The following is a 23,860-nucleotide window of genomic DNA, read 5'->3' on the forward strand; positions in this document are numbered from 1 at the left end:
CGTCGGGTTGGTTCAGCCATTTTAGTTAGTTGTCCACGGGCTCTTTCGGCGTACGGTCGCGTGCGAGTTAATAGTATACGTTGTCAATTTTTCGAGTTTCGTTTTTAATAACGGACACCTTACCGTTCCTTCCATATTCAATGTGTATGGCTATTGAGGTGAGTACTAACCACCTGAACCATCCTCCCATCTTTCATTCTCTCTTTATTAGCCATTTCGCACCGTACACAACGTGCCGTGCAACAATTATTTTACGTACGATCTTGCATGTGTACAAACGCGCACACAAACGCGCGCGCGCGCGCGCATGCATATATACTACAATACATATACAAAGCGTATTCGTATAAGTAGAAATCGATTTTACGCGTGCCGTCTTGTTCCTCTCCTTGCTGCTCTCATCGATGCACGCCGTGAAATCGAACGGAGCGAGTGCGTTTCTAAAATTCACAACGGTTTGTCTCGTCGCCAGCGTCCTGTCTCCCCCACGTATACAGCTCACGATAAAATCGCGTACGAATAAGTATTCACTCGTCCGTTCATTCGTCCTCGAATCGGGTTTTCCCCATTTTTTTCACCGGCAAACTCGTTCCCCCGCGGATAAGAAGCGGACGAATGGAGTTAGGGACAAACGCCTGCATCTGCACGTCCGTTTCGTTCGATCGTCGTTCATTGCCCTCCCTCGAGAGACGACCAGAGACGAGGAGCCCACTTTGTTTCTTTCCCCATTATATTCCGCCGTCTCGTCAGGCACAGCAAGCCTCGTCTTCCTACTCACACCTACATGCCATACGATTATTATATGTATAAATAGTTTGCGGTGTATTGGTTTCTCTGTGCAAGCACACGGCCGACTGTTTAAACGTTCATAGATAGTATTTTTCTTCTTTTTTCTCATACGTTGATACGATTATTGTGGTTTAAATTTATTATATCCTCTGATATAGTTTACACAAGAAATTCCCTGATGGCGGTAAATAACGCGACATGTAGTTTCTAAGCATCCAATGCACGTATACCTATGTCGTCATAATACATCATTGGATGCGTTGAAAAAACGAGGATGAAGTTAGTAACGTCAATGTAACAATGCATGTTTCGAAGAAATCGTTACTCCGCATCTTCAGGAACGTCTGAATTTTGATAAACCGTGATAAACAGAACATGCTCATATTTTTAAAAGCCAACTCCTGGAAAGACATCCAGATATTGCACCGTAACGATTTTTCCCCTGATGTTTCGTTACGTTAACGTTACTAACGATAAGTTCAGTCTCGTTGAAAAAAATTCTTTGTGGCATCGCCACATTTACAGACAACAGAATTCGGTGTGAGAATCAGACTGTAAACAACTACCCGAGGCAAACAGACGCGCATCGGTCGAATTGTCGTTTGTTTGAAAAACTCGTTGAAAAGCTATCGAAGACTATCTGTCGCTGCGTCTGTCTATAATTAATTCTAATATTAAAATATCTTAGTTCTGTAATATTTGTAACACAAAGAAATACTTGGTTTGATGTTTTCACCGGTTTCGCCACAAGCAATTATAAACACCTATTGCACTACGTAAATATTTGCTAGCGAAATTGCTGTTACTATTATTATTGTTGTTGTTATTATTGTTATTGTCACACTGAAATGTGCTGCAATGCCTTTAGGTATCGCAGTTAGATTTGCCTGGGATTGCGCAATCGTTGAACGGTTATCGCTCGCCGGCCGGATAATCTATGTATCTTATATATTCTCGATTTCGACAATTGGAGGTACGCATGATAAATTCCTCTGGTATTTCCAATCAATCGTGATGATGCTATCGCAATCTGCCTTCTGTGAAACCGAGCCACTAGACCTAACAATTCTAATAAACTTTACGTTGCTGCTGTGCGGTTGTTCGACGAGGACGAACTTGACGCTCATCGAGATAAGAATAAACGAACGATAAGATTCAAGAACGATTGATCAGAGTTCGAAATTTGAAATCCAAAATCACGATTTTATCAACATTATGACGTAATATATTCTTTTTTGTACAGTAGAATTGTACTTCGATTCGAGGAAAAGGATAAATTGAATGGTTTAGTAAGTTTGTTCTGAATTTCACAGACGGAATAAGTAATTGAGTATTGAACGATTATCCACCGATATGCATAAAGCAATTGAGCATTGGGGTAATTAATATTGGTCGTTAATAGGAAACATACAGAGTACTGTAACGGGGTTGCACGATATTTCCGGGTAACAAATAATCGAAACAATGAATGCCCGACGCATCGATTGGCTCTACCCTACCAATTGTTCTTATTCGGTTGTTGCCAACGATTATCATTGTTATTATTATGATTATTAATTGAGTGATTATTATGATGTTCGCTTTCATTCTGACGCACGTACCAACTCATTATCATCATTATTAATACTGTTGACACGCCTGGCATGTGCCGCCTAAATTCCGGATGGTATGTATGCGGCGACTGTACTGGACGTCGGTGTCGTGCTGCTGCATCAAGCAATAAACACCTGGGCGACTTATAGTGAGTTGGATTATACGTAGTAGAAACACTTTCCTGTCTGGCTGCCTTTGTGCCTTCTTACTGTGACGTAGGCATCGCCCTACCTGACTTTCCGTAGCTACGCAAGCTGGAATGTATTTTATCAATTATCTATCACGGCTTAAACTTATCGGCTAATTGTACATAGCTGCACTCTGGACGTAAAGCATTGAAATTACAAACGCTGAATCGAAGGCTTCGAAGTCGCGATTAACGTCAATTGACTTTAAGTTAATTAAAACTATGTCTTCTCGGGGTCGAAAAAATTGTTATACCCACAAATTTCGTGGAAAAACACTCGTGGCAAATGATTTCATAAGTATTATATTGTTACGAAAATTTGAGTTTCACATTTTAAATCCTGACTATAATTTTTTCATTTCTCACTTTACCAAAGTGGATTGTAAAATTCCTTGCAATGCCGTTTTATTAGAGAGTCTGTAGAGAGGAATAACAGTGCCATAAAAGTTGAATATGGATTACTAATTAAAAAAGCCAATCTATATTTACTTACATTTTCCAACTGTATCAGTGTAAATTGTGTGCACAAGACTAACCAAGATGTAAAAACATTCATTTGCCGCACAGCTAGCCGATCTAAACATAAAAGAGATTCGAACTTCATTCGTTCTTCAGAGTATATTGCATTCGAATCTTTGAATAACAGAGTATCGACTCGATCGTATAGCGTAAACCCTGTTAGCCTGGTACTTGAAGCAAATCCGTCTTCAACATACCTGAGACCAATCAAAATCCGTTTGGGACAAGGTCCATGGTCCTCTGTAAGAGTACCGGGAACAAGGTTCGTCGATTATCTTATCGGAGTATTGAACTTAACACCTCGTTGAAACTTCAAACCATGGGTTCAACGTACTTTCTGCAGTGCAAAGTGCATCAAATGCATCGCGGCCGGCAGGCCAGTCGCAAGTCGAGAAGGGCTCCCTGGGTCTTCTGCACACTGCACCTAGTCGATGCTACACTGGCAATCAGGATTGCATGAAGTGCGAAACGCGTGCGTACGCGACCATGTCGGTGTATGTAGAGATCGCACAACATTGTGCGCTTCGGTTGGAAATCCACCTACAGTGATTCGCGATAGGGTCGTCTTACTAATTGTTTGTGGCAGACGCGCACATATGCCTGTATATGTATACAATCGTAGCACAAGCCGAGGACACTACGCCAACGGAATCGTGTATAAAATGTAGATTGACTGAAAACCACAGCTGGGTGGATAAGCTCGAGTATTAGGAGAAAGATTACTTTCTTGCTGGCTAGAAAGCGCATTATTACTAATTTGGTCATAATCGACTCCATGTAACACATGTGCGTAAAACATGTATATACTGTATCTTGACATCGAAAAATATCTGACCGATTTTAGCCAGAGGTTGAGCATATTCAAAGTCACATGTACACATTTTACGATGAAGTTTGTTGGAGATATTTTCAAACATATGAATCCAATCGGATTATCTTGAGTTCGTGTGAAATCCTAAAAAATCATTTGTGTCCTGTAAATTGAACTGAAGTATGTATTTTGACTTTATAAAGTTACATCAAATCAGACGATTGGAGAAGTTTCAATTCATCTGAATTTAATTTAATAGTTCTGACTCCATGATGGAAGTTCAATTCAATTGGAGTATAGACTTGACGAAGTTACTTGAAGTCACGTAGACTCACAGAAGTCTCTTGTAATGCAGCGACTTGTATATCCTGACAACGCCAAAAGAGAGAGTCAGGTGCAACCTATTTACAAAACCGTTATAACTATGCAACGTATGTGTCTGCATACGCCGTCCATATCATCATCATCATCATCATCGTTATCATCATTATCTTTTGTACTCTGCAGTTGAAAAGAAGAGAATTGGTATTATGTAGACACCACAATGTGTGAAAAAGCACCTATGCATACCTTACATGTACACATTATGGCGACAAGTATACATTGTTATGACAATATCATTGCAGTAGATACATTGTGTAACGTTTGTACCTGTGTATGATATAAATATGTATAATGCAGAAATTTGTATATAGCCGTATCACTTCATCCAATGAATCGAAAGGTTGAGCGATGCTCTTTACTTGTTGCATATCATCTCGGTCAACTTATTCACCGCGTCAGCGTTCATAATGACTCTTTGGACGAAGAGTAAATGACGAAAGCAAGAACATTTTATGAACTCATATATTATTTTTACTACTGAATAATTTCTTATAGTTGTCTTAATACTCACCAGCCAAAATTGTAACAATGATTCCGAATACCAAACAACGTGAATTACATCATCGTATAGGAATCAGATACACTTGGATGCAAGCTTTGGTGATTCTGCAAAAGCTTTTCAATGTCTGAACTCCAATACTCGGATATAAGTTATATAGTTATACTGGCAGTTTAATATTGAATCGTGTTAGATTTAATAACGGGAATCATTTGCTATTACGAAGGCAGAACAGAACAAAAGAGTGTACGTAACATTCGCCTGGTTTTGTCCTCCATTCTTTTTGCACTAACAACGAGAATATCAAACCTCCGGATCACGGATTCTGCTGAAACTTTTACAAATGTTTCTTTGGCCCAAAACATGGAGTTTCTGGCCCCAGTTTTCACCTATTGGGTCCTCCTTCGTTCAATTTACAATAAATCAGATCCTCAATAATTCGGAATTTATACTTCACTATTGGGAACTCTAGCACTCGGATACGCTATCTGGTAGCGATACTTTAAACATCTGATCGAGTAGGTCGAATCGCATCAGCTGACTTGGACTATGTACTTGTTTGCGTGTAAATTTACAAATTTCTTGTAATGAAAGTTTCATATTATATTTTAAAATTATAAAAACAAAATGTATTTTTATAAAAATACACTTGTCTACATTTGTTTATGTACAGCGTGACCTAATCACTCTGGTGCATATTTTCAACGCTAGGTGCAGTTTCTTAAGCCACGTCTCTGTCAGAGATCCCAATAGCTTTGAAACAATAATATATCCGTTTACACTTGAATCTATAATATCCTGTCATCGAAACTTCAACAGAGGACAACAAAAATAAATGTACAGGGCAAGTATATACGCAGATTCCATTTATTATGGCATTTCACTCATCAAACTGCTGATATAGTCAATCAATTTTTACACGAGCTAACATAAAAGCAACCAGTTAAAGATGTTCAACATTTATATTCAGCAGTGATTATTCACTCATTTTAATAAAAGTTATTTAACTGTTTCACGACATCAAGCCTAAAAAGAATTAATAGTTCATCGTATCATCGCAGTATCTCCTTTAGAACTAACCGCGCCTCTGACGTCATCGCGTAACCTATCTCGTGTACCACGCAGGATGACGTCACCGGTCACCCAGGACGCCCACGGCATACCATGTTTCGCTCGCTCGTGCGATCAATGAATGATACCTTGTAACGTCACGCAGCTGTGGCGATATCAACAACTTGCTGCTCGTTTGATGTGTCCAATCATTTCGAAGAATTTTTCTTTCGTGTTTACCATCATTACTGGTAATTTTTCGAACATTATCTTTCCCTTACGATAACTTTTGATTCAGACGGTAACCGACCGTTTCATCATTAACCTCAATTCCCCAAAACTCCCCTTTTGTTACTCTCACATTCCAGAAAAGTATTCAATGATTGTTTTTGGAAAATGCGACGCTCTGCGAACATAAGTTTCCGAAAGTACGCATGCACTATAAACCTATACGTATATGTGATATGTTTACTTTGACGTCAATCGTCCAGCCATAGCAGAAAGAGCAACGTCGTCGTCAACCGCGAATGCGATCGAAATGGCGCAACATTGCTCAATAGTGGAGGGTAAAGATTGAAGCGGAAAAATAGAACGAAAGTATCCAAGAAAACCACTATTGCCATTATGCGATTCATTATCACGAAAATTCGGCTTAATTTAATCTGACAATGACATTGGGCAGATTTTTATGCGTACGATAAAGTGCGCGCAAAAAAAAAGATTCGTGCATGACCATGAATCTCATTGTCAGTAGTAAAATTCGAGAGCCAGCGCTGCGGGTGGCGAAAGCTGAAGATATAGCAAAGCATATTTCGATGGACGCGATTTTGTCGTCTTAGGTAAAACCACCTGTAGTCACGGAGAGTGCGAATTTCCTTTTCTAATATATTATTTGAACGTGGAGTCGTGACTTCAAGACGCGAGTTGGTTTTATTATTAACAATATTGTTACTGGGTGATTATTCCTCAATGCCTTTGTCGGTTCGTTGCAGCTGCAATGTCGTCAGTAGTCGAGTGCCAGGAAATGCCAAGCCTTTTTTCCGGTTGCTGTATAATGATTCATAGCTCGTCGGTAATGCGCAACAAGAATATCATAGGTAATCTTGCAATGTCGATGCGATTAAAATTCATTTATCACTAAGTGTAAAACTCTTATCACGTCATGATTAAAGAGAAAAAAATCGAAAATTTTCATACCTGCATTATAATCCCGGTTATATAATTGAAGCGGTTATGTCATGTATAAAGATAAAAAAAACTGCTGCTTTGAATTACCATTGGATTAATATAATCTGAAGAAATTATCATTTCCAATTCTTTTCCTGCATGACCGTACTTGTAAAATATCTTGCTGTTTAAGAATTACAATTTACGATAGAAAGCATTTGAAAGGCAGTGAAAAATTTAAATTTTGATCCTCAAGTTGACTATTTTTGTCTGAAGATTTAAAAGACTTTTAAAAAATAACAATACATGATAAGAAAATGATTCTGAACAGAAGTTTGAAAGATGTAGCAATCTATGCAATTCTTAATGAATCAAATTGCATTCGATTGATGAATAATAAAATTCCTTGAAATAAAGAATCTCTTCTCTGATCGTAAACTTCAACGTACTATTATGAAGCGAATTGTAAGTAACTGTTAATTTCATGTATAAGACTTGGTGCCGAAATTTGAAACACAGCCTCATCATGTCTATATTTATCGTGTATCAAGATAATATATCTATACGAAAAATTATCACGTAGATTAACCGTACAGATTACCCCCTCCCCCTCTCTCTCAACCACTTTTTTTTCTATTCGAGTACTCCGATACTTGAAGTAGTACCTAAAATACCCCATAAATTTTTAGTTAGTTTGACAATTCCTTGATCGGTGCTTGTTTGCATGTTACTTACAAGACGAGTATCACTGCTAATTCGTGGGTTCTGCTCAAACTTGTACGGTCGTTTTCTTAACCATATTACAAAATAAGGAGCCTATGGCATATACGCATCATCTAATAATCATTTCTCTTAACTCCGGTTGTAAATGATCATACCAATTAGCAGTTGATGCGTGAAATGCCGCCGTCGATTTTACCAGTAGATTAAACAAAGAAAGGCGAAATACATTTTAACACATCCGACTCGCCATACTTCCGGCTTAAGCTACACCCCTATAACTACTACCTGAATATAATTGTAAGAGTCGGGAGGACTGGCCCACGCTTCGTATATATACATATAAAACAAATGGGCCGCTCTTTCCAATACGAGCGTCATTGTCAATACGCACCTTCCTTATACTTCATACCTATAAAATGAATAGTTTCTAATATGTATAGTATGTACTACATATCTTTGACATTATACGTAAATGCGTTGTGCCTCAGAATTCGCTGCATGGAAGTCACGATGGGGAAGAGGGGAGGGTTTGGGTTATGTTCGCACAAGCTTACGTCGATGCAGAATCTATGACGCGTGAACAAGTTGGGGAATTGGACTCGGGGCGCAGAGGATGGTGAAGTGGCTACATGGCGCGGCGTTTGACCGAACCGCACGATATCGTAAAGTCCGTGTCGCGTTCGGTACGTCGTATCATAATAAAATGATGCATCGTTTTCAAAACAAAGATCTACACTGAATTGGACGTTTTATCCACGGAGAGCAGAGGAGCAGGAGGTGGGGTACCACTAGGCGGTTGCTATATCGACGACCCTGACTTTGTTGGATCATGCCGACTGGCAACTCGATCCGGACGTGACATCCACGGGAACATAGCCAGTTCACTTATAGCTAATTATCGCGAGAATCGAGCGCCTCTCTACCGCTTATACTTTGGCTATTGTCCGTTCTGTACCGCCGCGCTCTCTCAGGGTCATTTCAATCTGTCGCTTAGAACCGTACGTGTACGCAATTACGACTGACCGACGCATAAAAACATCTCTCACGTTTAAAAATGATAACAAATATGATACTACTATGCACCCTGTACGCCATGTAACTTATACCCTTGGTTTTACCGACCGAGTATAGATTTTATATTTCACGTGCAGTCTAATTTGCTTTTTTCTAAGGCGGTGAAGCAGTATTACGCATAATTATGTATAACTAAGGAACTCTCCATTGCAAAACAATTCTGGAATTGATAGGAAGGATATGATAGGTGGCACCGCTATGTTTCGTAGAATATTCATGCCATACGAAAAGTAAACTTCAATATTATAGCCTATATGAATATAAATTGTAAGTAAAAGTTCACTTTATTGGATAAATACTGGTCGAAAATAGTAGTACAACGTATATCATTTTACTCATCATTGTTCCTCCTAGAATTGTCATGGAAAGTGTCCTCCACAATACAACAATGACTCCGTCGGTCGGCAATTATGGAGTAACGTAATTTTTGATTCTCGTGATAATGTGAGAAACTGTGATGTGATTTTTTTTCTTTATCTGATGCGTTTGGTCAGCCACCTAATTTCTATACGGTTGTGCATAATTTATTCGAATGAAACATTTAGATCAAAATCTGGAAATAAAATTAAATATGCCTGACATACAATGTCACTGCAGCACAAGAAGAGGTTGCATCAACTTTCGCATCTGGTTTCTATATTTGCATTTTATGTTTGCGGAAGTGTTGTACATATTAGGCTGTAGGAATTTTTAAGAACTTGAATCAACGACTGAGAAAAGAATTTCTTACCGCTTATTTTTATATATATAACTTTTCTGCAACAAAGTTACATATTTAACTAGAAATTAAAGCAATTTTAGTAAAACTAAGCGAAACGAACGTTTAGCAGATGAAAAAATATCTCGTGCACGTAAATCATGAGGTCTGAGCTTACATCTTATTCCCAGTGTACAAACGTTGGCTTATATTCTAATTATAAAACGATATAAGATTATACACGTACTTCAACTACTTGTATAAAAAGTTGAGCGAGGTTATGACAAAAATAAAACAATAAGTTACTTACGAAATGACTAATATTTTACTCCGTTTTTATGTTTATAATCTATTCATTAAGTTAACGTTATACAACCTCGAATCACTTTATGCATAAATGAATTACCGTCTTTTTATGTATATTTTTGCACTATATGTACCGTACACTATATGTATATACATATGTATGTCCATGCATAAGTGTTACATGTTATCCTGGGTTGTTATCAATACATTAAATCATCACCCGGTATACGTAAACAGAGGAGAAGAAGGTGCTTTAAATAGACAGAACAGGAAGAAGAAATTCGGTTGGCGTACACACGTGGCCAAGATGGGCTTTACGCCCCCCCCCCCCCCCCCCCCCTCACCTGGCCTCTTTATCCCATACCCCGCTTATAGCAATAATAACTGATTGGCAAATGTCGTCGTTGCGCGAGTTTGTCACGCGACGGTCGGAGATGTCGCCGAATTTTTGAGTATAGATTTGCTACTTGCTATAACCTAACTTAACCTAACCTAACCTACTCATCATTTTGAAGTTTATAACTTGAACCTCGTACCGACTCTGACCGAAAACATTATAGAATTATGAACTCTTTTTAGGCGATTTGAATCCTTCTGGTTCTCAGGCTGTCGTCAGTCTGTCGAATTATGTTTCATTAAAGACATGTTTCGCTTCGCCTGCAGGGATACGCTCTGCCAGAAGCAGATGGCCTGAAAGCCTTGTAATACGAGAACTTTGCCGCGCTGTGTATATTTCTGAACCTATTATATACCGACGTATAATTATATACATGTGTACTTCATGGGCTGGATATATTTCACAAGGTTATTATTAGTCGCGACGGAGCCTATGTCTCGACCTTGACATTAACTGTTGAACCATTCAATTCACAGTAATTCTCCAATCAGAGACCGAATTGATCGTTTTAGAAGTCGTCCTCCTTCTCTACTATGGGTAAACGCATCAAACCGTTGTCTACTTGGTATAAGAAAAAAAAAGTCTTGAAACTCGAGAATTTTTAATACAGAAAGAGCGATGATCAATTATACTTCAACAAAATTACAATCGTGAAATTTTTTTTTTGTATACCATTGACGTGGTTTTAATGTATTATGGGTTATTTTGTTCAGAAATGAATTTTCTACAAATTGTCTGAGATGAATATATTATTTGTAGGTATAACTCGGTTTGTCCGTTTAAAATGTTTGATGCGAAATTGTTACAAGTTTTGTTTAATAAACTTGGCTTTAATGAACAATGTACCAAATTTATTGAAAATTCATTTCAATTCATCTGCAGAGTATGAATTTACTAACGAATTGAACCCTGAGTTATCGAAATTGAATGAGCAATGCGATTCTGAAACTATTTTAAAATTACCGATAACTGAACGTTCCTCATTCCAACTTGCGATTCTCAATTTTCAGCATCTTCGAAATAGATCCCTCCAGCAAAATTTAACCATATTAATCTGAGTTTAACTTTTTAAACCCGAATTTCAACTTACTTTCCTTTGATCAGCTTTTTCATTCGACGTATAACGTTGGATGATGAAATATCCTGAACCTAAGTTGACAATTCGTTCCTGCCTTCTGGCCGTTCGTCGTTGTCAGACGCACGTAAAATTATAAATTACCGAGATTATTATCCGCAAGGAATTAATCTTGTTCGAATTCAATTTTAGCTATGGTTTCCTTTCAAATGCGAGTTGAAGTTCGAGCGAACAATTATCTTTCTTAGACAAATTCTGTATTATTTTCCCCATAATGCCATATAAGTGAAAATATAACTAATCGTGAATTTTTATAAATTGAATCCGCGTTTTTAACTCATTTTACGCAATTTCGCCTTCAAGTAGTTTTTCTAGCACCCCAGAAGGACATTAAAAAAACTTCCCTAACCGAACAGAAGCTTTCCATGAGTCGTACGTTTCTCTGTAAATTTTTCAGTACGCGTAGACCATATTTAGATATATAGAAAGGAAATCTCAAAATGATGGTAAATTCTATGCCCCCCTCTGTCGTTGTCCGAATATTGCGCCGATAATGGGCGGTATTAGCTTTTAGGCACAAATCTTATAGGCTAATTTTGGCTTTGCATATAAATTTCAATTGCGTTAATACGACTATCTTTATTGCAGCAGTAAAGGACTCATTACTTATCTGTGTAAAAGCAAACTCGAATGACTCCAAAGCAATTTAGTGTCGTACCAGGTATAAAGAGTATTCGGTTAGGTATACAATGTGTTCGGTCAGGTATAAAAATTTGAAAATCTTACGTGATTGGAATTTTTCGAAATGGTGGGTGAAATACTATTGCTTTTACTTCTTGCGATTGAATGCGATTGAACGAATCGGTATTGTTGAAGTGCACGAATGAATTTTATATTATGATCTTACTATTCGTAAATTACTTCGAAAACTTGAGTACATGATAAATAAATTTACAGCCGAAAATAAGTTTAGTCATTTTATCGCCGAAATTTACCTGTTGATTTGAAGTGAATCTGTATAATCGTTTATTCTTTGCATTCGCAAACATTGGCTGCGTGTGGCGGTGACGTGTCATACGTTCCAAATAAGTGTAAACAGTTTTATTGAAAAGTCAATTAGTTAGCCAGCGCCCTGCAGCGTTGCTGGTGTAAAACGAGGTCAGTCAGCTATTCGCTCCATCACTCACTACGACGTATCTTATAGTTATAAAACTATACATACGAAAACGTTATTCTTGGAAAATTCTGCAAAAAAAAATATATTTCTTGTACCGTCAATTTTCAACTATTAAAACTATTTTTGTTTATTTTTTATTCTTCATACCATCTACTCAAAAAGAAATTCATTGTTTACTTTCATTACTAAGCAGAAAAAAAAATTATTCTTTTTATAAAATATGAACCGATACACAACTAGTCGACGTTGCTTTAGAGTAGAAGTATAATTATAAAATTAAGAATTTCGTTTTATAGTTAGAGTTAAAGATCCTGTTCAATGGGCAAGTAAGAAACTAAATCATTTGATCAGATGATTAATTAAGAAAGTCGTGACCTCAGAATTATTTTTTTTCTGCTATCAAATGACAAGTATTGTAGTCTCACTATTCCTGGTGATTAGATGATAGTGGTAATTTTTTAGCTGTGACAGTATCTTGACCTTGATTGTATAAAATAGATGAATATATAGATGGCTGGATAGATTAGACAACTGGATTAATTTTTCCAAACTTGATACACGTATAACCTTTATGATCGATTAATCCCTTCTCTACTATTGTAACTATCCCGTTGACACACGATATTTCGTATCGTATGATGCACGCTGAGATACCTGACACCACTTACATTACGCCTTCAAAGATTTTGCGCAGATTTTTATGATGATTCAATTGTATAAACAACCGTTGAGTTTTCTTTTTCAAAACAAGTAATAAAATTTAATAAAAAATAAACAAATATAATGTAACGTCTGCAGTTGAGCATAGCTACTAAGAAATTGTAATTTAGTCAACAATGTAGATTGCATTGTTACAAAATATTGTTAGAATATTACAAGAAAACTTGGCGCTATTTACGATTTTTAATATGCAGATTATAGTTGTCAATGCTATAAGTTTCCTGCTATCAGTTTCGTCAAACTATTGCAGTAGTGGTAATAAGGTAACTAAGTATGACAAACTCAGCGAATGGGATTCCACACTCCTTTCTGCACCTGCAGAGTGACGTATGATTCAAACTTTGGAAAATGGCAGGATACATGATCGCGGTTATGTGGTGATTAGCCCTTCATTCGGCATGTGGGCGCCGTAGAGCCCCCCAAGCCTTTAATTTTTTTCTCAGCTGCAAAAAAAAATAAAAATTTCCGGCACTGCCATTTCCAGTACCTCCCAGGAACCTTCCTATAAAGCCATTGCCTATGTTGGGGCGTTGTTTTCGTCATTCATTTTGTAGCCAAAGGTCATTAAACTTCTATGGGGGGTCTCCACGGACCCCACGCGCGTACCAGCGTTACTGATCGTGGTGGATAACGGGAACAAATGTTATTTATGATACAGAAACGTAAAAGCCATTTCTTTGGTGGGTCACTTGATATTTTTACAATAGTTGAAGATCACATTAATGACATAAAGTTGGGAATTTATAAATACTTATTTAGTTGGTTTTTCTCATTACGTGTACTTTTTCGTTGGTCGAAAAAGGTGATTGTCCTAAGTCAATAAAAACTGTACTCTTTGATTGAAAAATGTTGCCCCATAGATTATTTTCCTAGTTCATATCTGAGTCTTAGTAATTATGCTCAAAAAGAATCATTTTTATGCAAATAGTTTTTTCCTGCGACATATCATCCATAGCGGTCAAATTTTTAGGTTTTTTGACTTCTCAGATGAAATATTGTTTATTTATGATAAGCAATGAATTTGAGATTTGCAACCCGTAAATCCATATTACCAGACATAGAGACAACCGTAGTTTTCAGTATAAAACCGTTTATTTGTATTACAAATGAAAATATTGCACCAACAAAATGTTGTCTCCGAAGATCCCACGTGCTAACTGGTGTTACGAAAGCTGACGGACCTAACGAAGGGTTAAAGAAATTTCCGTAAATAAACAGAAACACCGTATAAACATATTTGCAGCTGATTCTTTGAGCTGAGCAATTGGTAAGGTGCCACTGACTGACAACGCATGAAATTGTAGTTAGGTAACTCGAGTAGAATGACACAGTGCGTAAAGTTGAGTTATTGGATAGTGCGCTTGCGCCGAAAAAAGCTCTAGTGTGTCAAATATAGCATTTCAATCGTGCGCATGGGCCAACGTTGTTTTACCACACTGTTCGGAAATGGAAGACCTCGCACACGCATACACGTACCGCAGGCTTCAAAAATCGAACTTTCCAAGCAAGTGTCGGTATAATTACGTTTCCCGAATCTGTCGGTAAAGCAGGAAGGCCCGACATGCTCATTTCAACATAACCATCGAATCAACGCAGGCACCGAGTACGTTGTGCCTACGTTCGGATACGTAGGTGTGTGGTTGCGGTTGGGCGGCGGGTGACGTCACGGCCGTCACGGCGCCAGGTTTGATTGGGGGAGGGGCTTGGGAGGGGATAAATGTACGGGCGCAACAGGGTGGGGGATAGTCGTAGTCTTCTTCGTCTCGTCTCGGCGCGTTCTATTTTAAACGTCGTACGACCGCTGGCCCAGATTCTGCGCGACCGTTGTGACTGACGCGAGTGGTTTGTTCGCTTCTCTGCTTTTTCTATCATTGAAAATTTTCGACAAATCGGAATAATCAGTTTCAATCGTACTGTGAAAAATTGCAACGATAACAATAACGTGATAAAAAAATAAAAATAAATAAAAATACAGTTCATCGACGGTTTGTTCTCGATCGTTTTCTGGACACAAAAATCTGAATTCGTTTTTCAATTACAAGTTTCAACTCTAAAAAGTTTTCTCCTGTTACTCAATTTTTTCTCTCTTCAGAATACGCGGCAACCTGCACGATGCAGAGTAACACCGGCTTCTAAATCCTAACGTCATTTAATGTTCGTGATTGTTGTATCCGGTGGTAATTTACCACCTGACAAACACAAGAGATAAATATAACAGTACTTTCCTTATTTTGTTTAAACGTACCGTATCCGTTATAATTTATTGTTATTTTTATACGTAAATAAATATAAGACTACCGATGTGCATTGAATTTTGATAGTAAAACGAAGCTGATAACGAGTGATTTTCGATTATTTAATATTTTATAAACACTTTGATAACTCTAGTTTGAACGGTGACACAGTTTTCTATAAATCAAGAACTGTATTAAAAGAAGGAAGAAAAAATTGATAATTCCTTTTTAATAGATTCTATAGTGACGTGAATTGTTGTGTGCTCTTCGTATTATCATACGGTTTGTGTTTAATATAAGATGTGACTCATCTCTACTCTACCTACAAATATGTATACATGATACATCTACATGAAATTCGGTAATAATTGTTGATTAATATAAACGTACAATATACATGTATAACGGTATACATGATTTTTGCTATCATATATCCGTATTATATGCGAAAATAATAAGCAGTACAGTGGAAGAAGTTTGAAGTTGAAAGAATATTCTTGACGAATAGAAAAGGAAATTTCGAACACCAGTAAATGAGATTAAGGTAAGAAGATACATGCAATAATGTATACGTACATACATTATGAGGCCAAGTTATATACATTTTAGAGTATATTTTTTTTTTGTATTCTTAGTTTGTACATATTATCTTGATATTAAAGTTATTGGATACAATTAAAAGTACGAGATAAAATGTCTTTGTGCTGCAAAGTAACCTGGAATAAATTGAGCATATCACTGATATGTATGTACGAGTATGATAACTAAGTTCTTGTAGTATTTGTGTCAAATATTGAGGTCATGTCTACCTTCACGTCGTTCACGAAGTTTATGTACGTAATTTCGGTGATTTTGTGCAACATAACAGAACCTTATCTCCGAATGAATGAGATTAATATCTTGAAACGGAATTTTGTATAAGTTTTTTTTTTTTTTCGTTCCAATCTGTACGAAAACTGGTTGGCAAAATTTGAGTATGCATCATATTTATAGAATCGGCGCTAAAAATATGAAAGCTGTTTGTGTTTTTGAAATAATTTTATAAATATGCGTACTTAACTTTGACATTCTTCCAAGAAAAAAAAAAAGAAAGTCGAGAATTAAATGAACTGGAAACAAATTCAAAATTACGAATTTCATTATGTTTTTTTTTCATTTGTTGAAGGTTCTCCATATACTTTCAACAGATTATCGATCATTTTCAACTTGGAGTTATTCAATCATTTAATGACACGTCTATTTCGTATTAATTTGATCGCGACTATCGCTAACGACAAGATGTGATGGTTAAAAACATATTTTATTCCCAAACGTATGAGATTGCCTTATTGGTTTACTTTCTTATACATGCATTGGAAGAGCCGATACATATTTGCTCGCTCCCCTGTCATACACTAAAATGTATGGTACACGTTTGCACACCTATGCATGACCAATGTGTCCCTGTGTATATACGTACCGAGTACAAATATAACTCCGTTTAAAAATATTTATTTTGTCTAGTTAAGCTCTTTATACATATATCATCTTGTATCTACCCGGATGTGTGTTGGGCACCGACGCGGCTGCCGCGCATACGCTTTACGTATGTAAAAATACACAACAAATACATACGTATATATTATATATATCTTTGAAATCTTTGTACACTCAAAGCCCCCAGTTTGCATACATGCACATCATGTCTGTTGTAAATACACAATCACGTGTGTACAATGTACATACATATGCAACCTTAATCTCGCGTGTCGTTGCTGTATAAATGCGTACGCAAACTCATCTACATGTATACAATATTGCCATTTTTTAAATTATTACGTACTTCCAAATCTCGAACGAAATTAATTATAAATTTTTCGCACCCAATGCAGCTGAAAGAAAAAAGTGAAAAAATCACTACTTGGTACATATACTCACACTTCTCTTGTTGAACCCCGCATTCCGTAGATTGTTATTGAAAGCGTTATTTAATATTCGGGTTCGGCAGTTGCTTGAGATCTATAACTTGTCAGGGGACAGTTACCTCGGCTGCGGCCTCGAGATGGGTACAAAGAACCCTCATATATATATATATATATACACGCAATATGTAGCATCCAGACTACAAGATCACGCCCGCCGAAGTTCGTGTCTCCGCCGGCAATTAACCGCGAGTGTGCCGCATCGTATACTTGTATATATACTTTACCTAACACTGGAGTGAAAATGTATAACCCTTTTTAAAATTTTCTCGTCCCGGCCATGATAATGATGAGAGATCAGCGCGTGTGTGTAATGCATATTTCTCATGTGAATTCCTGTATCCAATTGTCATTAATTAAAGTATTCACGATTCGGTTAAGTCGGGATAGAAAGTTATCTAATACGATATTTAAATATAATCGTAAAAGTCGTTAATCGCCGCTTGTTTTACTCTTTATCAACTCAGTGTAGGGAAACTAGGGTATAAACGCTCGCGTAGAGTTTTCTGTCTTCGTATTCGTGTAATATTTACTAAAACTGAGGATAAAAGGATCAGCTGATTGCCCAGTGCGGCGCCATGTTGCTCTGGTCACGATACGTCTGGGTTTACTTTGGGTTCTTATCAGACTTGTAAACTTTTATAAAGTCGCACTAAACGCGTGCATTATATGTAATGTTTGCCTATAAACATTATTTCTAATTCATTCGTTGATCCTAAAGCGAAAACAACTGCTGTAAACTGTATTGGCTTCGCATATACAAAGTTGTATTAAAATCATTAAACGCACTATAATGCAATGACATGCTTTATTATTGGCATTAAAATGTTTGTGTATTGTTATCATATCGCATGTGATGTTAATACCCGATTGAAGCGTGTACGCTTAATGTTGACCTAGACATTCCTGCTCTTTGGCCTCAAGATTTAGATCTGCCAAAGAGCGGCAATTTTAAACTGGCATGAAGTTCCTCGGGAGTTATTTCGCTTGGCTGGGATACAAAATTCATCCTATGCCAGTTTTATATATACATGTATACGGCAAGGCAACCAGAATGTTATCGAAAAGACGTAGAAGTATTTTCTTCTTAAAGATGCTGCGACAATCTTCACTCACTGGCCGTCGACATGCGCGGAGTTAAAAATAAATCGCCTGTTTTCACTTTTTATTTTTATTCTTATTTTCATTTATTCCAAGCTACCTCAACTCGCCTTGTTTTTCATATATTGCGCAGATGATATAGTGCGCCTGATCTTCGTATTGCTGTCTTGAGGAGGTCGTTATTATATATCGAATACGAGATGGCTTGTATTCAGTTGAAGTTATACCTACCTCAAAGATAAACTTGCGCTTTGCACAAACATGATATTTTCAAATATCTATGAGCATAACAATATTTATTCATAACTTGAGTATATCCGTAATATATTTTTTTCAATTCATAATCTTTTTCATACCAAGTTTGTGTAGGTGTTTTCTTTTTTCCAATTTATCAAATATTCGATTTTCAATATAATCCTAAGTTGGCACCTTCAGTTAGAAAACACGTATGCAAGAATTTTCACCAATAGTGTAATGGCAAACCAAAAATCTAACGAACTCAAAATCCTTGGATTATATAGGTGTTGTAATTAATATTCAGATGTCTCGCGATTGCATGTCTCGACTTTGAAAGAAATTGAATCTAATCTGTGGTTATGCGGTTTTCGCGGTTCCCGAATCGTCTCGTATTGCGAATTGAGCATTGTCAGCTTTGAAGTTTCTTTCAAGCCAAGAAAACTACACCGCCTGATTATCAACCTTCTGTCAAACAATCCTAATCTCAGTTTCCATCGATACATCCACGATGTTACATGTCAATTAACGCTGACCGTATAATCAGTGAAATCTACACAGTTTCATAATATCTGTTATTTTTTTCGAAGGTGATTTTTGTTGGATGTATATTATTACGTGTCTACTCGTACCGCCTGATACTTGTATAAATATCACCGATAAATACTAAGTCAATCTTTAGAGAAATCCAAGGATGCATGATTTACAATCCTGTGAGAATAAACGTTGAAATATGTAGTTACATTTTAGCAACGATTTGAATTTTGACGTGGTAAAGAATTTTCATCATAGATCGTTGTACGAATTCTCTCTCAAATTTGATGCAGCTTATTGTTAGCATAACAAGTTACGTGAAATCGTTTCAACAGATCAACCGATTTCCGTGTTCTTGCCCTCGAATTGTTCAGAATAGCTACCTTTATTGTTTGAATGAACAACTTTTTTGTAGATTAGGTTTTACTTCAGTAGACGCTATAAATATGAATAAGGTGAGAGCATGTGAAGAAATGCCAAATTTAGTTCCGATTGAACGATAAAGGCATCTGTGCTGAGCAGTTTAACACCTAGAACATCCGGTCGTATAGATAATGCACGGCTCAAGTCCAATCCACCCACGTTGAGAGAAGTTGGCAAAGGTGAACTAAGTCATTGTATAGTGCTAAAAATATTTGCAAAACGAGGAGTATTTGAATCGGTGCACACGACCTAAGACACGTGTATAATCCTAACAATAGGTATCAGATACTACACTTCTTGGCTCATTCTTGAACGGAATGTTAATTACTGTCGTACGATTACTTGTACGTAGACTTTCATTCGCCTCGAATTTGAATTGTTGTACGTATCGTAGTTGCTGGGGTTTTCATGTATTCGCTAAGTTATCAATGAATCTGTAAATCCCAATGTTTACAGATTGAGTATTGTGATTCTCAATCTTATTCAGAACGTGAACCGGTCAAGTGAATTTCAAACAACTTTATATGTGACAAATAATCAGAATCTTTCGAGACGGATAATCGATAAGCAAGCGAATTTTATCTACATTGTCAAGTCAATGTACGATGATCGAGATGCAAGCGAAGAATTCCAACATATTTGTCAATACAGAAGTATAGAGAATAAACTGCGTCACGGGTCATTGGACGATGTTATTCTTTTCTGGAAAACTATAAACCTAATCACATATACCTGAGGCATTAGATGTAGCTCGGAAAGATACAGAAGAACGTTCGCGGGATCGGTGCTTTAATCTTTGAACTGCTGGTTCTAAAAAAATGGAAATCCAATTCTTTGCATCGCGTTCAACCGCAAATCGATTACAGTTTAATCGACGGTGAATCAACGAATGATAAAACTATTATTTTTGGAGGGGGGTGGGGGGACAAAACAACCGTGAATATAAAAATATCTACGACTACCCTGATTATCGTCTTAGTCGGTATTTTTGTAATGGCCGGCAGTTGTATTTAATTTAAAAAGACACGACGTTTTGTATGCCCCGGTATACGTTCAACTAAACCTCAGCTGATCAACTCTTGCGAGGCCATATTGCCCTGACATTGTACAGATCAGCGTTGCCAACCTTAAAGAAATTTCTCGAGATCAAAAGAAGTTAGAGCCCGTTCAAAGAAAAAAGAAAAGTTGTCTTCTTATTAAGGAATATTGTCCTTTAGCCCGAAATCGGAAGCAAATCTGAAGATCTTAGACGAAATCTCAAGACTGATAGCGAGATCTCTAAAAATGGTCTGTGAAATCGAAACTATAGACTACAAATCAACCAATTGTTAGGTTCCTGATAAAATATGCACCAATTAGATAGCGTCTGCAATTTGCGATGGGAATTATTTGACAAGTTGGTGGCCCTAAATATTAAAAACAAAAAACTTTTTATATAAGTAAAAGTTTTTAATGTCTTTATACTGCTTGTGTTATCTTGCTCGGTAATTATCATTATATATTTCTAAAAAAATTATCCATGTTTATAAATGCGAAAAAATTAAATATATTATTCATTCCGGTATTTATTGAGTTTCAATACCATCAAACATCACTCCTGAAAATAAGAAGTATAAAGAATTATTGCCGCGCCATTAAGACATCTAAAGAATTATTGTGATACCATCTAAATAAGAAATCTAAATAAGTGTTTTGGCGCCATTTAAAGAAATGTTTATCTAATAGGTTGGCAACGCTGGTACAGATTCCAATAGTACTTACGCACATTGTCCTTAAATAACAATCGCACTTTGTTCCGGTTTTATATTGTCGGCATAAAAAGAATTTTTTTTAACTGGTAAACAATTACGACTAATAATTTTTTTCTCGTTCTTTTTGTTCCAGTTTTCTGGTGAGTGCATCCTCACATACATGGAGTTTCAGCTGGACAGCGCAGAGTACTGCCAGGCCCAACACAAATAGATAGAGAAAAATAAATACAAAGAGAAAGAGCAAGGGAGAGAGTGAAACGTGCCCCAAAAAGTTAAGAAAAACTGATTAGACAGCTGTAAAATAGAAAGAAGAAGAGGAAGAAGAAGAAGAAGAAAAACAACGAAAAGACAGGAGATAACGTAGAAAAAACGTAAACAAACGATCTGGCTATTGTCAGATATAAAAACCAACCATCAACAGCTAGTCACAAGCACACACGTACATACATATACATCCAAGACGTAGAGAATTTTATTAGACACAATTTATTAATTAGTTGTTCGGACCCAGAGCTGAACCTCAAGGACATCCCTTCCCCAAACCGCCGGAGCACCTTGTGCCAAGTAGGTAATTACTCGCAAAAGGTCAACATCTTTTACATGTTCCTAATAAAAATTACTAATCCACTTTCATTTTTATCAAAAAATATTCCCTGAACTTTTGCAATGTTAAATTCTGTGTTTTCAAATATTTGACTGTTCTTGGCTTTCTGATTTCAGATAAACTTCCGAATAGTGAAATCACTGTCAAAAAAGAGGCGTATATCATCTCATCCACCACCACCAGATGTAACTTAACCCCGACCCTCAATTCAACCAGGTTTTAAGAGGGCTACATGCGAGAATCTATCGTTCTTCTATCCTCTGTGTGACGATAATAACAAGAACAAGTATTGTTTCTATCAACCAGTTGAAGAAAAAGAAAGGAAAAACGATATAAGACTGACTTATCTATGGGCTAAACTTGTTGAGGGGAAGAAAACCTCTTCATTTTTATTGCCTAGGTGCAGTGTTATAGATTCATTTTCGTTACGCCGGCGAAAAATATTATTTTTTATTTTGAGGACAATTAGGAAATGAGCAACATGAGGGTCAAAGACATCAGGCCGGCACCCGCCGAAATTGAATACAAGAATATGAAGTTCCTCATAACTGATCGACCCAACGATCAGAACATCCAAACTTTCATCCAGGTAAATATCACCCTTGGCTTCTTCTTAGATTTACTATTCAAAGAATAACAATCTAAAATGCTCTTTAAAATCGTTTAACGTCGTGCAAGTTGTACATTGAATTACATATCTCAGACAAATGTCATTGAATTATGTAATTCAATCTGAAAAAGTTCCAATTCATATAATTTCTCGTAGTTTCTCAAATAATTACAGACGAAACTTCAGGTATCTTAATCGTATTCCATATGAAAAATCTCTGTTAAAGTTGAATGTAATTTGATTCAACCTGATTGATCATGTAGACCTCTTTGAATTTGTTGTACAACTAGTGCAGCGAAAATTCACAACTCTTGGAGCTTCGATGACTTTATACAATTAGTACTATTTTATATAATAATTTCCTATGGCCAATTAGCAAATGACTCGTGTCTTCAGAATCAGTTTGACTCCCACTTTTTTCAGGAGCTGAAAAAGCACAATGTTAAAGAAGTGGTGAGAGTGTGCGAACCAACGTACAAAGTTGAAGAGTTGAAATCGGAAGGTATTAGTGTCCTGGATTTGGTCTTTGACGATGGAACATTTCCGCCTAGAGAGGTAATCACCGAATGAATAATATAAACAACTAATTTTGCCGTGTGATGTTCGTATTTTTTACACATTTTTTAGGATTTCAACAACAACTCAGATTGTAAATAACAATTACAAATTCTATAACCTTATTAAGTTGTGTATCTAAAATGTTCTGTTGATTTGAAACTGTTTCCTGTGCCATCACTATTCAGTATACCTAAGCTAACCTAAACTTATCCTATTATTCTAACTCATGTAACCTAGTTACCCTTATGTCGTAGAATATTGTACAATAATATTACGGCAATGAAGACCGTTTAAAACGCGTTTCAGCTATCATAATTTGTCACGTAATTACTTTGATTAATTGTTATTGAGAAATCGAAAAAGTATAACTTTTGCTGTGTAATTCAGATATAACACATTTAATGTGCGAAAAATAATGAAAAAATAGTAGCAAATTTGATCATATTAGTTGTATAATCTCATGCCGTTGAGTCTACTAATATTGAGTTTGGTATTTTAGGTCGTTGACGAGTGGTTCGAGTTACTAAGGAAACGATTTGGTGAAACGCCTGACGCCTGTGTCGCTGTTCACTGTGTTGCTGGTCTTGGCCGAGCACCTGTCCTAGTTGCGATAGCCCTAATCGAACTAGGACTGAAATATGAAGACGCTGTAGCACTCATTCGAGAGTAAGTGTGTGGTCAA

General features: G+C 36.8%; 1 protein-coding gene across 3 annotated transcripts in view; it reads left to right on the forward strand.

Moving 5' to 3' along the window:
- The window catches only part of LOC124212683 (PRL-1 phosphatase), a 24,934-nt gene continuing 1,074 nt past the window's right edge, over positions 1–23,860 (forward strand). The window contains exons 1-5 of one of the 3 annotated variants that reach the window (XM_046613013.2): positions 1–158; positions 21,540–21,974; positions 22,127–22,599; positions 23,044–23,175; positions 23,678–23,844. In XM_046613013.2, the coding sequence (XP_046468969.1) occupies positions 22,483–22,599; positions 23,044–23,175; positions 23,678–23,844 (416 nt within the window). In that variant the 5' untranslated portion in view covers positions 1–158; positions 21,540–21,974; positions 22,127–22,482. Of the gene's footprint in view, positions 159–15,769; positions 15,947–21,539; positions 21,975–22,126; positions 22,600–23,043; positions 23,176–23,677; positions 23,845–23,860 lie in introns of those variants that run through there. The other 2 variants (XM_046613014.2, XM_046613015.2) reach the window with 2 other exon arrangements.

The sequence above is a fragment of the Neodiprion pinetum genome, chromosome 2, assembly GCF_021155775.2.
Source record: "Neodiprion pinetum isolate iyNeoPine1 chromosome 2, iyNeoPine1.2, whole genome shotgun sequence".
NCBI lineage: Eukaryota > Metazoa > Arthropoda > Insecta > Hymenoptera > Diprionidae > Neodiprion > Neodiprion pinetum.